The sequence below is a fragment of the Macadamia integrifolia genome, chromosome 5 (genome assembly GCF_013358625.1).
Source record: "Macadamia integrifolia cultivar HAES 741 chromosome 5, SCU_Mint_v3, whole genome shotgun sequence".
In the NCBI taxonomy this organism is placed as follows: Eukaryota; Viridiplantae; Streptophyta; class Magnoliopsida; order Proteales; family Proteaceae; genus Macadamia; species Macadamia integrifolia.
Genome location: NC_056561.1, coordinates 43,514,026 through 43,529,096, shown reverse-complemented (window position 1 = coordinate 43,529,096; position 15,071 = coordinate 43,514,026). Strand labels below are relative to the sequence as shown.

The 15,071-nt window shown below is 40.2% G+C and overlaps 1 protein-coding gene across 1 annotated transcript; it reads left to right on the top strand.

Moving 5' to 3' along the window:
• The first annotated feature begins 676 nt into the window (after positions 1-676).
• On the top strand, positions 677-15,004 carry LOC122078240 (probable serine/threonine-protein kinase At1g54610). Its single transcript, XM_042644139.1, has 7 exons — positions 677-1,520; positions 1,626-1,910; positions 4,046-4,363; positions 11,284-11,511; positions 12,556-12,656; positions 12,748-12,871; positions 14,211-15,004. Exons 1-7 carry the CDS (start codon positions 1,161-1,163, stop codon positions 14,559-14,561), a joined length of 1,767 nt encoding a protein of 588 aa, XP_042500073.1. The 5' UTR covers positions 677-1,160; the 3' UTR covers positions 14,562-15,004.
• The last annotated feature ends 67 nt before the right edge of the window (positions 15,005-15,071 follow it).

Genomic DNA, 15,071 nt, shown 5'->3' with positions numbered 1-15,071 from the left:
GAAAAAAATCGTCTGCAATTCGGATCTGGTACAATTCCAAAAAATACCACCTTCTGGGGGTGACACATGTATTGATACCAATGCAATGGTCCAGATCTGATTTAAATGACTTTTCACTAATTTAAGGTTTTATTAATTGTACTAAATCTAGACCATTGTATTGATATTAATACATGTATCACCCCTTAAAGGTGGTATTTTACGAAATTATACCAAATTGGAATTGCAGACGATTTCAACCCGACTATTCACATATTGTTAATTCTACCGTGTGAAACCCAACTATCCACTGCATATATACACAGCACACTGATACACGCCTGACCTATTTAATAGCATTTAAAGATGTAGAGGGATATTCATGAAAACACGTACGTGTAAAGCATATGAAATCGTAAAGATCTGATGTGAGTAGTAAAAACTGAACTCGTTACCGTACAGGTAAAAGAGAGAGAGAGAGAGAGAGAGAGAGAGGGGCCTTCAATTCAAAGAGGCGAATAAAGATACGATGAGGACGGCTTACGTGAGACAGTCGCCAAAGCCAAAGGAGATTAAATGATGGACCCCAATAATTATTTCAATCCAACGGTAGTTGGAGAAGTGAGTTGTCTCAATGAGAGCGATTTATTACAGGGGAAGAAGTAGAGTGGCAATTTCGTTATTCGGTAGAAATGCCTGAGGAGTGAGGACGAGTGGAGGACTACTGAAACGGTGAGCGACCTTGCTATCATTCTCTCTCTCGTTCCCGGGTTTCCAAGCTCTCATCTCTCTCTCTCTATCTCATCTTTCTCAAAGTCTCAAAGTCTCAAAGTCTCAAAGTCTGAAGGTGAAGTTCAGTCCAAATACCAAAGTCCGCACTTTTGTCTTATAAGGAGCGGGGAAGAAAAAAAAACCAGAATTTTTCTCCATCAGAAAGTCAGAGTTATCTTCGCTGATTCTTCTTCGGCATTCAATACTGTACTACACTATATTGCAGATTTGCAGGCAACCGAGAGGAGTATAGGACTTTGGAGAGCAGAGAATTTCTTTCTTTCTATCCTTCTTCTTCTTCTTCTTCAGTCAATCAATCAATCGCTTCTTTGATTTGTTATTAGTCCTTCCGAACGATGTGGTGGCAGTTTGAATGGAGTAGTAGTTGCTGGTATTGGTGGAGTTGAGGGATGGGTTGCATTCTTTGTATAAGAGCAGAAGGGGATGGCCGAGAACGAGAACGAGGACGATCCGGTGAATCAGACCGTCACGTCAAGGGTGAAGAAGTGCCACCCCCCGATAACATTGTTGCCGTTCATGGCGCTAGGTCTAGGAAGGAACGAGTGCGTAGGGAGAGGGAAAGGATATACAGGACCGGCGTTATTAATCCTCCACCGCAGCTAGGGCGGCTTAAGTCGAAGCCGAGGCTGAATCCGAATCCGGTGTTCAGAACTCAGCAAGGGTGGCCCGCTTGGCTGTCTGCCGTTGCCGGCGACGCCATCGAATGTTGGACCCCTCGACGTGCCGATACGTTCGAGAAGCTCGATAAGGTAGGTACTCAGGACCTGCCCTGAATTCGGAGTTGTGTATCCATGTTAGCGTGGTCTTCCCACCTAATGTTCTCCTTGCGTTTTGCTTTCGTTCTTGATTGTTAGATCGGGCAAGGAACTTATAGCAATGTATATAAAGCTAGAGACCTCATTTCTGGGAAGATCGTCGCTCTGAAGAAAGTTCGGTTTGATAATTTGGAGCCGGAGAGCGTGAAATTCATGGCCAGAGAGATTCTTGTTCTGAGAAGGCTCGATCATCCCAATGTCATTAAGTTGGAAGGTCTGGTTACTTCGAGGATGACTTGTAGTCTCTATTTGGTTTTCGAATATATGGAACATGATCTTGCGGGGCTAGCAGCTTGCCCAGGGGTCAAATTTACCGAACCACAGGTTGTTTGGTTTCATTCCTCTTATATCTCTCTCTGCCTCTGTGTTCCCCTTAAAACTTATTGAGTCTGTAATTTTATAAACTCGATTTTTTTAAAACTGAACTATCTCCGAGTTGCCGCACTCTTTAAGTTTCTTGAATTTGTAATTTTCTGGACTTTGAATCAAGGTTCGTTCTTTTCCTTTTCTTTTTTTGGTTTCCGACGAAGAGACAGGGCTTTTGTTATATTATTCTTCCTGATCAGACATATGACCTTATGTTTTCGTTCTCCTTCTTGAGCTGTTTGATCATTGATGGTACTGGAAAAAAACAAATCTGTTTAGTCTATTTCTGCTTGTTTTTACCGGTTTTTGGTTCCTTTGTCATAAGTTTGTGTGGCTTTTAGTTCAGGAAAGAAGTTCCACTAAAACTGCAAACAACATGGGTTGAGTATTGACAGCTCACTTGGGTGCTATATGCGTCGACACTAATGTGCAATACTATGTTCTGAACCGAACATTTCTAATAAGTTCTTGGTTGCATTGAAATGATATTGTTCATTGGTCCACATTCATCCCCTAATGTAATTGTTGGGAGTACTAGATCTCGTTTCTCTTAGAAGCATTGACAACAACATATTGCACCCTTAGCAATGGATCCAAAGACTGCTGCTGCTGTCTAGCTGTCGAAGTCACCCAACATCACCTTTGTCTTCTGGTCAGAGGTCCTTTGCTTTGCCATTGTGTCAAAGAATATGTGTAAGGCATTCTTGCTCCCAGATTGTCATTTGTTTGCAGTCTCCGTGCAGTTTAGGCCTGATATGGACTTCAGACAGTGCAAGAGGGTGCAAGAGGAACAGTTGGTGATATGAACTTGGGATTTCCAGGTAAAGTCAATTGTAGATTTGTAGAATGTGAAGGAAATATATGACAAGGTATTGGTATGGTTTTTTCCAATTCATCAGCCCCATTTTTGTCCCCCTAGCTAACTAGAGTTTGGAGAGAAGCATAGACAAGTGATTCCAGAAGATTTACGATAGTCTAACCGAAGCATTATACCTTACTCTACTCAGAATGAGGGCATTCTGTGGACTGTGATCTTCAAAATTTGTTCCTTTTCTACCCATATATTGGAATTAACTGCCCTCAGCCTTCATCTTAAGCTTAATATATGGTCTAATCTTTCCAAGCAAGCTTGTCAATGTTCTGCTAAATGTCTTGGAAATAGTGAGTTTTTGGTTAAAGCTACTAATGATTATTTCTTTTCCAGACTTCTCCTCTCTCTCTCTCTCTCTCTCTCTCTCTCTCTCTTCCTAATCTTTGGGTGTGGTTAATGGTATACACCGAGACACTGAAATAATATCTAAATGAGTAACAGAACAAGTTGATTAATTGATTTTCAATAACAGATTATTTTGCTTAGAATGAATCCTCTCTAACAATGAAGTAAGGAAAAATAATAAAAATGAAGTAGATTTCAGGAAACAGCCTCTCCGCAAAGCTGGGGTAAGTCTGCATACATTATGACCCTCCCCAGACCCCGCAGTGGCGTGAGCCTTTTGCACTGGGTACGCCTTTTATTGAAGTAGATTTTTACAAGTGAGGTCTGTTTAGTACTCAGATTGGTGAAGTGGCATAGGTTTTTGTGGAATTTAGTTTCGTAAGGCTAAGCGAGGAATGAGGGCAAAGATTAGATGAGTTCATTTAAACAAGGTAAGTAGTTTGGTTTCAGTGACTTAGATTAGTGAAATACATAGTCACTTGATATGTTATGAGATTTTAGTATTGAAAGTTCTGCATAATAGTCACCTGTTCATGGTCATGTCTTCAGCATGAAAGTTATGCCGCCAGAAAATATTGAAAAGTTTGACCAACTGTAATTTCTGTATTGTCTCTCGGGATGCTCTTTTTTCTGTGGAAACATATTCTGGATTGAGTTGAACTTTAAATTGCCTTCTTCTTGTAGGAGATTTATAGTCAAACTGACATTTATTGCTGCAAGAAGCCTTTCCTATTTCTCGCGTGTCCCATCTTTGGTCTTTTGTCCATTTTGAGTTGGCGACTCCGGTAGTTTGTTGTGGTGCAATATATTGCTAATTTCTAATTTAACAGTCTATATGACATTTATTTCTAAACCTTCCTTTTGGGCCTTTGGGCAGATCAAATGCTATATGAAGCAATTATTATCTGGTCTTGAGCACTGTCATAATCAAGGTGTCTTGCATCGTGATATCAAGGGTGCAAATCTACTTCTAGACAATGAAGGAAGTCTTAAAATAGCTGATTTTGGACTGGCTGCTTTTTATGATCTGGACCATCGGCAACCAATGACTAGCAGAGTTGTTACCCTTTGGTACCGACCTCCCGAACTTCTTCTAGGAGCAACTTATTATGGTGTTAGTGTTGACCTTTGGAGTGCCGGCTGCATTTTGGCTGAATTACTTGCTGGGAAGCCAATAATGCCAGGGCGGACAGAGGTATTGCATAATTGCATATTCTTTGCTGTATTATATCCAACTCTTGCACTTTTAAAGAATGAGCCGGTTTTGTTTCTGATTTACATTCTGAATTAAAAATTCTTCTTACCTACCTGTTGTCATAGTCCTATGGTCATTTCACTACAATGATTCATGTTTCTCTTCTATATTTTATGCATAAACTTAGTAATGTTGACATACAATCAGATGAGCTACTTCTTTAGCAAGCTCGCAATGATGGATAAGTTAAATTACATATACTTCTGTAGCATGTGGTTGGATGTCTGATGTCTTATTATTTGGAAGTCTTGATCAATTATAGGTGTTGCTTGCAGTAGGTTGTAGCACAGAGTTATGGGTTGGTTCTATTTTTTTTTTTGGTGAATTAATTAATGCATTAAAAGAAGGGGGCAGGAGAAATATCCCCTAAGGGAGATTACAAACCCAATAAGGGTAACCAAAGTTCAGAATGGAAGACCCAGTAGGCTTGAGGACTAGAAGACATGTCAGTATGTCACAAATGACATGTCCATTACATCACAAACCCCACTTGGGCTTAAAATAAAAAAAGAGCCAAGATGCCCAAGCAACTTAAAACTCTAAAGCCCACATGGGCCAAGAGGGAAAACCCTACTCAACATGTTTTCACACTTCAGACTCCTAGCTGCCAAGACGAGAATCGGAAATCCGCCGGTGAGAAGGCAGCCACGGCGGTGGGGCGCTGGTCTTGTGGAGGGCTACGGCCAAGCAAGAAGCTGGCCAAGTGAAGGTGACAGTCGCGGCAAGGGGCATGGGCCTTGCGGAGGGTAACGGCGAGGCGATTGTCAGTCACGCATGCTGGTCTTGAGAGCACCTGCAGAGCAAACGGTTTTAGATCAGAGAGGAGATGGATGACATCTAGTCTGGGCTGCGGCTTGTGGAAGGGCGGCTGTAGGTGAGTGAGGAGAACTCAACAACAGGTTCAGATTTGCACCAGCGGCAATGTCATTCCATATTTGAGCATAGGCTCAAGAAAACATCGGATCTGAGGCTTGACGGAAGGATTCTCAAGGGAGTTGGCAAGGGTGGAGCACAACCTCCCGAAAGTTTGGGAAAGGGGAGGAAAGGATAAAAGAAAGGGTGAAAGGGAGAGAGAGAAGAAGAGAAGAAAGAGAAGAGAAGGGAAATGACAGTGGAGGGAGAGAGGAGAAAGAAGGGTGTGAGCGAGAAAGGGGGGGAGCAGCCCTGCCTCACGGCCAGGCTGTTCCCAGCGGTGGCAGATCTGGAAAAACCTGCTGGGATGGAGGGCGAGAGACCATGTGATGCGGATCCGGATCAAGGGCTGAAATCGGATCGCTTAGGGCCCACTTAAACACTCAATAAAACAAAGGCAACACCCAATAACAATTGTATTGAAATAAAGCTTCAACTAAATGGCAGAATTGTAATTAAGCTGAAGTTTCCAATGAAGGTGGCAGTTTTGTAAATAAATGGAACTTTAGAAGGGAGTGGTTGACTTGTAATTAGATGGAACTAAAGGCCTAGGCTACAATATGCTAGTAAAAGGGTAATTTAGGACTAAGGAGAAAATAGGACAACAGATTAAAAAAGAAATAAAAGTGATGGTAGTATGGGAAAGTAACAGTAATGGTGCTAAACAATAAAGAAAAAAGAAAAAAAAAACCTCTATTTCTTCTTCTTGTCCTGAGAACCAGAAGCCAGCAGAGGCTTACTGGTCTATGAGTACCGTTACCCTTCCGATAAGAACCCAATCGGCCAGAATTTTTGGAGTATTTGGACTCCTAATCTTCTTGATTATAACTAGCAGCAGTTCAATCTACCCACCAGCTATGGAGATTGAAGCTCTGAAATCAAATCTGAGCGGCAGCTTCAGGTAACCAGAGTTGCAGGTCTTATTTCTTACAATAGGGGAATCAATAGGAGCCAAGGTTCTAGGGTTCAGGTCGTATATGTGAGGGCTTCCTTCGATCATAGCGTCGACCCAAACAAATCTCACACAAGAGAGCTTGAAGCACTTCAGTAGTGCTGCAACTCTCGCCCAGAAACAGGGTAGCTACTGTAGCTCAGAGCAAGGTAGGGGAAAAACCCGAAAATAATAATGAAGAGGAAGAGGAAGAAATGAAGAAGAAGTAAAAGAATGGTAGGGAAGAGAGGAGAGAAATTCAGAGAGGGAGAAAGGGAAAATTGATAGCCATGGGTCACACCCAAAAATTCTTCAACCAAGTTGTAAGTCTCCAAAATTAAAACTGAAAAAACTCCATCGATTACATGTCCAATATAAAGGAAAAAAATCAAACAATTAATGGAAACTACTTGAAAGGAAACTATTCTAAAATTAGAAGCTAGCAAATTTCAGAGGAAATTGTTTCTAAAACAAAAGAAAATCAAATCAAAAAATATTTATTTTTTTCTTAGTCCATCGTCCAACTGCATCACCATGGGTTGGTTCTCTTGATCAGTGATGAGTGTTGCTTGTGGTAGGCTGTAGTAGAGTTATGGGTTGGTTCTCTTGATCAATTTTTCATTCCTTCACCACCAATGGAAATGACTTTTATTTTCCGTTCAACTATCCCTATCATATGGTACAAACTGGTCTATGCAAGCTTTACCATTTACTTTGAGGAACAAACTTTGGTTGGAAGTAGATTTGAAATTTTCAGTATTTGGGGAAGCCTTCGAATGATCATGAAACTGAGGAAATTATATCTCAGAGGGTTTACCTTAGTTTTAAATTTCATATTGATGGCTCGCTCGTTCTTGCTCCCAAAATGAAATATTCTGGTACATAAGGTAATTTTGTTAAAATATTTTGGTAATATTTTCTTGGAAGAATATGAATAATTTTAGAGGAAATTACACTCCCCTCCCTTGAACTTTGGCTTAATACCAAGTTCCCCTCACGTACTTTCATACATAGCAACAACCTCCCCTCTAGTTTGAAGATTCTATCTAACGACCCTAAAGTGACTGATGTTGTTAAACTAGCCTGTAAAAAGACCAGTTTACCCTTCTAGGTAATATACCTATATTCTCTTCTTCTTTCTTTTTTTCATCATTTTCACCATTTCTCTGAAACACTAGACTGTTTGGAAGATAATTCGCCGACCTTCCTCTCGCCCAGCTTCATCTCCTTCACATTTTTTCATCAAAACCCATGTTCTTGGAACTAGAAGCATCTCCAATAGCCAAAGACATCAACAACTCATGAACAGTTCTAACAAAAACCAGTAAAACCCATTTTCCCATATATTTTCCTTTTCTTCTTCTGTCTTTTTCGTATCCTTCAATTCCTCTCTTGGGTATGGCCTATACCTCAAAACTTGCCGATTACTACGAAATTTCCCTCCAAACCCATGAAAGGCACACACCTATTTGCTATGTTACTAAACTTGGGCTGGCCAGTCTACATTTCTTGAATCTGCAAGGAAGGTTCAGAGCCTGAAAGTAGTATATTTCAGCCAAGGAAATCCTGACAAACCTACTACACCTTCAATTTTTAACTGGTTGACTTCTGCCGTTGTGATCAAGTATTTGCAGAGATCAAAGAGTGAAAACCTAAGTAGCCCTTAAGAAATATTTCATATCTAAAAATTCCACAAACTCATATTAATCCTAAACCTAAAAGAAAGGTGGGACATCTAAAAATAACAAATCCATAAATGGCAGAACCCAGAAAATTAACCAATGCGAGAAACAAATCCCACAGAGGGTTAAATCAAAAGCTCCGTGATAAGAGTCTCTTTCTCTGAGAACAAACACAAACAAGAACTTTACAAAAGATAAATACCTCCCCTATCAACGAATACCAGAAACTTAACACAACCCTCTCTCTCTAGTCTCTACCCAGAAATCCAAAATCAGGAAAACCCACAAGGAAATGATGGAGACCCACAAAAGCAAAGAAGATAAAATGGGAAATGGTAATTGTTCCTCAAAATTAAGCTCTGTGGAATTTGATTGTTGAAACCTGAAGCTCTTCTCGGTTTGGGGGGAGGGGGGAGAGAGAGATTGAAGAATCCACCATCGGCATGGTCACAGAGTAACAGATCCAAGTTGCAATCAACTGTTGAGAGTGACGAGCGGCGAGCAACGATGAAGAGCAGTACCAGTGTGAAGAGTGGCGAGCGACGACAGAAATCCAATTCATGGTTCTTTTTGTTTAGTGGTTTTAGGGATTTACCCTTCATTCATATGGAAGGGTAATTTGGGCAGAAAATAAGCTACTTCAGTGATGATGTCATCACTTAACAGGGATATCTAACAGAAAGGGTACGTTTGATAGAATCTTCAAACTAGATGGGAGTTTGTTGCTATATATGAAAGTACGTGGGGGGAACTTGATATTAAGCCAAAGTTCAGAGGAGGGGAGTGTAATTTCCTCATAATTTTAAAATATAGATGAAAAAGTAAAGACAAATTTGAGCTCTATAAGACATATGCATTTCAGTGGATAGATGCCATTGATAATATTAAAAGGAAAAACCTTCATGTCTTCTGCCCATTTGGATTTCAGGTTGGATATGTACAAAGCATTAATCTGAGCTACAACAAATCTGTTTCACACAAAATTTGGAACCTTATAAATTTACAAAGATTCGAGCAGGATAGTTCGGACAGTTATTTTCTTGGGGAAATGTGGGGCATCTCTGGCATGCAGGCTTATGCCCATGTAGATTTATTTTGTCTACAATAGAATTGAAATTCTGCTTTTATTAGTTTTATCACAATGGATAAAGAGGTTGGTGGAGAAAGATGAATGCCTTGTCAGGTCTTCTATAGAGCATTGCTCATGTCGAAGATGGTGTACCTCAAGCTCATTAGCCCGAAATTCTGATGTAGTTTAGAAGAATAAGAAGGCCAGCAGCAAACCAGGCCATCAAACTGAACCAAGAATGGGTTTACTAGGCTTAATTTGAGTTCCCAATGGGTTGTATGGGCCATGGGTTTTATATTTTTGGGTTTACTTTTGTAATGGACTAATTCTATAAAAAGCCCAAATACTAAGGATTTAAGTTCTATACAGGATGAAGTAGTTAGTTTCTATTTTGAATAGAGACTTAAGTTGAACCTACCATAGATAGGGGTTTCCTACTTTGCTTATTTCAATAAAGTTATAAATAAATAGTAGGGAATCATACCCCTACTGTTGATTTGAGAAAATAATTTGGCCTTGAGTTTGTGAATTCTGTGAGAGAGGGAGCATGGTTTTGTGGGATTCGAAACTGCTATACTGTGGGATACAGTAGGGAAATCTTGGTGGAATGCCAAGGCTGGAGTTGGTGGGATTCCTTCTCCACAGTTTAGTGAGAGGCCTAATATGCCTTCTTCATTCTTCATTCTCTTTTCAATTATTGTTCTATCTTCTCAAGTCAGTTTCTGTATACTTTGATCCCTGTCATACTAGTGTTGTTCTCTGTTGAGGCTTCAACTATGCAAATAATTGCTACTCGGTTCTGTCTTCTATCAGTTGCATATTCTGATGTCTGGTTGCTAACTCTTCTACTATTTCACTTCCAGATTCAGGCCATTGCTTTTGGAAATTACTTTCTAACCTGTCTATGCATCTTGTCTTGATCTGTGGCTACTAGTTGTGCAGAGTTCTGCTGCTAGTTACCTTTTTTGTCAGTTTCTAATTCGTCCAGCACTGCTTTCTAAATCTGGTTGCTTTCTATTCTGCAACAACAGCAATAACTACTCATCCTTTTCCCAACTAAATGGGGTTGGCTACATGGATCTGTCAAAGAAAAAGATAAAAGAAAGAAGAGGAAAAGGGGAAAAGATAAAGAGAAGGAATGGAACAAGGCAATGCAACACCTCCGGGCCATCCTACCTAAACGCGGTCGGCAACTTGGATCTTTGCCCTCCAAACAGCTCTGTTTGATGTCATACTAGGGTCAAGTCCTAGCTTCTGCATTTCTTTCCTTACCAACTCATCGATGGTCATTTTAGGTCTACCCCTAGCTCTTCTATTTCCTTCATAGTGGATCTGATCACTCCTCCGTACTAGAGCATCCCAAGGCCTCCCCTGAACATGATGGCCTTACCACCTTAAGCGGTATTCTATTCTGCATCTATTTCTATTTTCTATCAGTTTCTGTTTTCTGAACCTGGTTCCTATCTTTTGTAACTGCTAAATCTGAGCAGTTACCATTTGTGATGTTTCTATTTTGATTTCACATGTTGGTTTACACATTAGTTGCTGTTCTGTGGTTTGCATCTGAACTTATTTTAGGTTAACCAAATTGCATCAAATTCAAATTTCAGCGAGCTGTTGCTGTGGAATTGAAAACTGCACGTGCAAGGCCATCCACCTTGCCATGGACTTTGTTACGCCCAAGAGGAATTATTAGGCTTTATTAATCATGTCAGGTCTCTGACTGCTTCTGTTTTTCTCTCTCTTTTCTTCTTTCTTCAAGTTTACTGTTAATGACACTGTTCACAGTCCCATAACAGTGTGCAATTTCTTATTCTCTTGCTGTTCTTTTCTGTTAAACCTTTAAAACTCAACCTATTTCCACCACCTTTCCTTGTGCCGTGCTGCATGCCTGCATCACTTTGTCACTTGCCTTATCTATCTAGAGGAATTTCTGGGGGTTGGGTTTTGCCATCTGATAGTGGATTAACTAATTAGGCTTCCACATTGATGCCCTTTCGACCCCCCAAGAGGTAAGTGGATATACAGGCTCACCTGGCATGTTCTGCTTCTTTTTATTCAAACCATGTCAGCATGTCTTTATTATCGGAGTTTTCCCGGAATCTCTACTCGTTCATGTAAGTTTTATGTTTCATATTTCAAAATGCTTTGTAGTGCTTTATATACAATCTGTGGGAGTTCCTGACTTTCTGTTTTCTTGCTATACTGCTTGGTGTTTATTATTGTAGTTTCTTTGTTCTTATATCTTGATTCTTGTCATGCTTAGGTGGAACAGCTGCATAAGATTTTTAAGTTATGTGGCTCTCCATCAGAGGAATATTGGAAGAAATCCAAGTTGCCACATGCTACTATTTTTAAGCCACAACAACCATATAGACGGTGTATAGCTGAAACTTTTAAAGATTTTCCACCTTCTACGATATCTTTGATTGAAACCCTTCTTTCGCTTGATCCAGATGAACGAGGCACTGCCACTGCTGCTCTGAATAGTGGTGTGAGTGATCCAGTTTCCTTGATATACAGATTCTGTTATGTTCATTAGCTTGTTTCAACCTATTTGCTCTTAACTTACAAAGGAAGAGTTTGAGGGTTTCATATTATTGCTTCCCTACTGTAACCATGGCCGTGTAATATTTTTTCCTTGTCTGAGCATTGATTTCTAATTTTATTGGAGTAATTTTCATATTATAATGCGAATTTTGTTATACCCAGCGGTTCAGATCCTTCAAATCCGCTTCCATTGCTTGTGTTTTGTTTTTATTTGAAGAAAAAGTAATTATATTGATAGCAGAGTGAAGCAACTAGTAAGCACATGATGCTGTACACAAACATCAGTTGAAACAAAAAGGCAAACCCCTTCTTTCCATGTACAAAACCCATCCCTCAGCCATGGACAATTTTATCCCAAGAATCCCATATCCTATATATATATATATGTATATATATATATATATATATATATTTACCCACCCAAAACTGAGGAGCCACTGACAGATACCCAGGACCGCTTCCATTCCTGTGTTGACAGGGCGTGCAGTTGGTACAGAATCCAGGTTGAATGTGGTTTAGCCCTTTGTTATTGCTTCATATCTGAATCATACTTTAGATAGTGAACGAGTGTGGTGGGTAAATAAATATTACATAATAATAGTAATGATTATCTTTTGTATAACATTATACTTGTCAAAAACTAAATGTCTTTGTAAATGAGTATCTATCTCCCTTAGGAATTTTACTCTGGTTTTGGGTACCTGTACTATTTCCCAATTAACTGTAGGCGGTTTTTATCCCAAATTGCATTGCATGCTCAGTACCACTGACAGGGGGTCAATTCAACCATCTGGTTAACCTGATTATCTACAGTTGTTTCCTGCTAGAATTCGTGGTGCTTGGTTGTTTATGAGACGTTCAAATGTTGAAATGTAGAAAGGCAATTTCTATAGTGAAGCCATTTTAGAACCATGGCTGACCCAAGTAATTGTTTCTTCATTGGGAGATCCATGATAAAGTAGTTCATTGTTCTGCTATCTGAGTGCAGTTCTTCAGTACGGAACCTTATGCTTGTGAACCATCAAGCTTACCAAAGTATCCTCCAACCAAAGAAATAGATATGAAATTGAGGGATACAGCCGCCAGAAGGTCTGCTACTTTCCTTTTCCATATTATGATATTAATTTGTTTGTTTTGGCCTGTATGATAACAGAAAGTGTTTATTTTTCCCCCTCTGTAGGCAAAGGGGACTGAATGCGAAACCAAATGCGGCTGATGGGGCAAAGAGAGTTCGAATTCGTGATCGGGGTGGCCGAGCATTCCCAGCACCAGAAGCAAATGCTGAGCTTCAAGTGAACCTGGATGTATGTGAGGCAAATCTCTTAAATAAACTCATTTTCTATAGGAACCATTGACTATTGCCTAAATAGCTGAGTAACTGGTTTCCTCCACTTCTATTTCGTCCCCCTGGGAAAAGTTCATTCTTAATTGGTATTGCCTTCTCACCTTTCTACACAGCTTCATTTGTTGACCATAACCCTTCTTATTACCTTCTGCTGGGGTGTTTGAGCAATGTCATTGTCCTAAATTTTAAGTGAACCTTTCCCATAATGGGTAAGAACCTGAGAGTTTGCCCATGGATAGATACTTCGATTATCCTTTGTCCTCAGAATTCTGAGGCACCTCTTGAGTATTTCTTATGCCTATCAATCTCATTTAGGCCTATAACATGAGAATCCACTACTTGAGCCAGATTTGAGTTCATTCATCCACACACCTGGCCCGTGGGAGCCTGCAAAGCCGAATGGGATCCTTGGGTGGAAGGAACTGGGGTTCCATTAATTTAATCAGCCCTAAAGCCTAGGAAACAGCATAGGGCCAACAGAGGGAATGCTAGCTGCTGGTTAATTGAGATCCGATTGGAGTGTATCTCACGAGTGTTTTTAAAGTCTAGAGATGATCATTGCACCCCAGGCCGCCCCCCCCCCCCCCCCCCCCCCCCCCCCCCCCCCCCAAAACACACACCAAAAAAGGGGGGAAGGGGTTTCTGATAGTAATTTCGATGATGAAAGTCCCAACACTTTTAACATCTCACTGACTCAAAGGCTTAAAATCCTTCCTCCATAATCATCCAGCACCTAAAGCCTTCCCCGAAAAGAGAAATATCTAAGGAATAATTTGGAATTCCCATATTCTTTTGGATCAGAATATCTGGCCAATCCAGTAGTGAAAACCTGATATGGGGAGAGAGAGAATCTTAGACTGAACCACAGAACCAGTTGGGGGGGGGGGGTTGCAATACCTGCTTCTGATCTGTCTATAGTCAACTAAATTTACTATTATGAGCTTCTGCTTCATGGACATTTGTTTAGTGGTTATCTCGAACTGGGAGTTCCTTCCACCTTTTTTTTGTTGTCAATTGATATCCTTTGGGTTAGAACATCAAGTGTGGGTTTATAAATTGCTTTTAAACATTTTTAGGTCAGTCAAAGATACTTCCTTGGTATATTCTTTACGTTCTCTTCAAAAGAAAAACGAAAAAAAGAGTAGCATATTCTATATTTCCTTACGTTATTGTGACCTCATTATTGCAGCATACAAGCTTGAACATATAATCTTTTATATGTGCTCTTTTTTCTGGTGTGACTAGTTTATTAATTTCAGCATTGCCCCCCTATACCGATCCTCTCATTTAATTTCCAGAGGCGGAGGTTCATAACACCAGCCAATGCTAAGAGCAAGAGTGAGAAATTTCCACCTCCTCATCAAGATGGAGCTGTTGGGCACCCGCTGGACATATCACATGATGGAAGAATATCATTTGTTACTCATTCTTCTTTTGCCTCTTCAGCTTGTGACCCAAAGGCCGGTGGCATACCATTTTCAGGACCCCTGAGAAAACCTGTACCTTTAGGCAGGAAAACCAGAAAAGAGGCTCAGATGGCACCATCTCGGATGTTCAAACAAGCATTCAGACCATCACTAGGGCTATCTACAGATCATAGAAATAAGGGTAAAGAACAAGTTTCAGAAGTTTTTGGTGGTGGAAGATAGGGGTTGAAATGCAAATGAGGAAAGCAATATCCCGATCATCTTTTATGTTCAAAGGTTCTCTCCGGTTACTCTCCAAAGGGGGAACTACGGAGGCACAACTATTTCTGCCTTGTTGATTGTTTTAGCCAAATGTAAGTATCACATAACTGGGGGAAGCCCAATACTTTCATCCATTACATCTGATCATTTCAATCATTGGATGGATTTGGGACCTTATGGATTGGCCACATGTCAAATGTGCTACCTAAGGGTACTCCCTTTGGTTGACAGATGTTTCTTTTCCGAAGTGTACTGATATTGACTTGTATATTGTCATTTTGATGATGCTTTTTACCTGAAGTTTGCAACATGAATAGAAAGTCGGTGATGTAAATTTTCCACAAAAGATAGAGGATGCTCATGTCTCTCTACGTTGGATCAAGTGCTGTTTTGGTTGTCATTTCTTTTTTATTTCACTGTTAATTCTTGCCTTGTTCGGTGCCATTCTTATGTATTAATTATATACAAGCA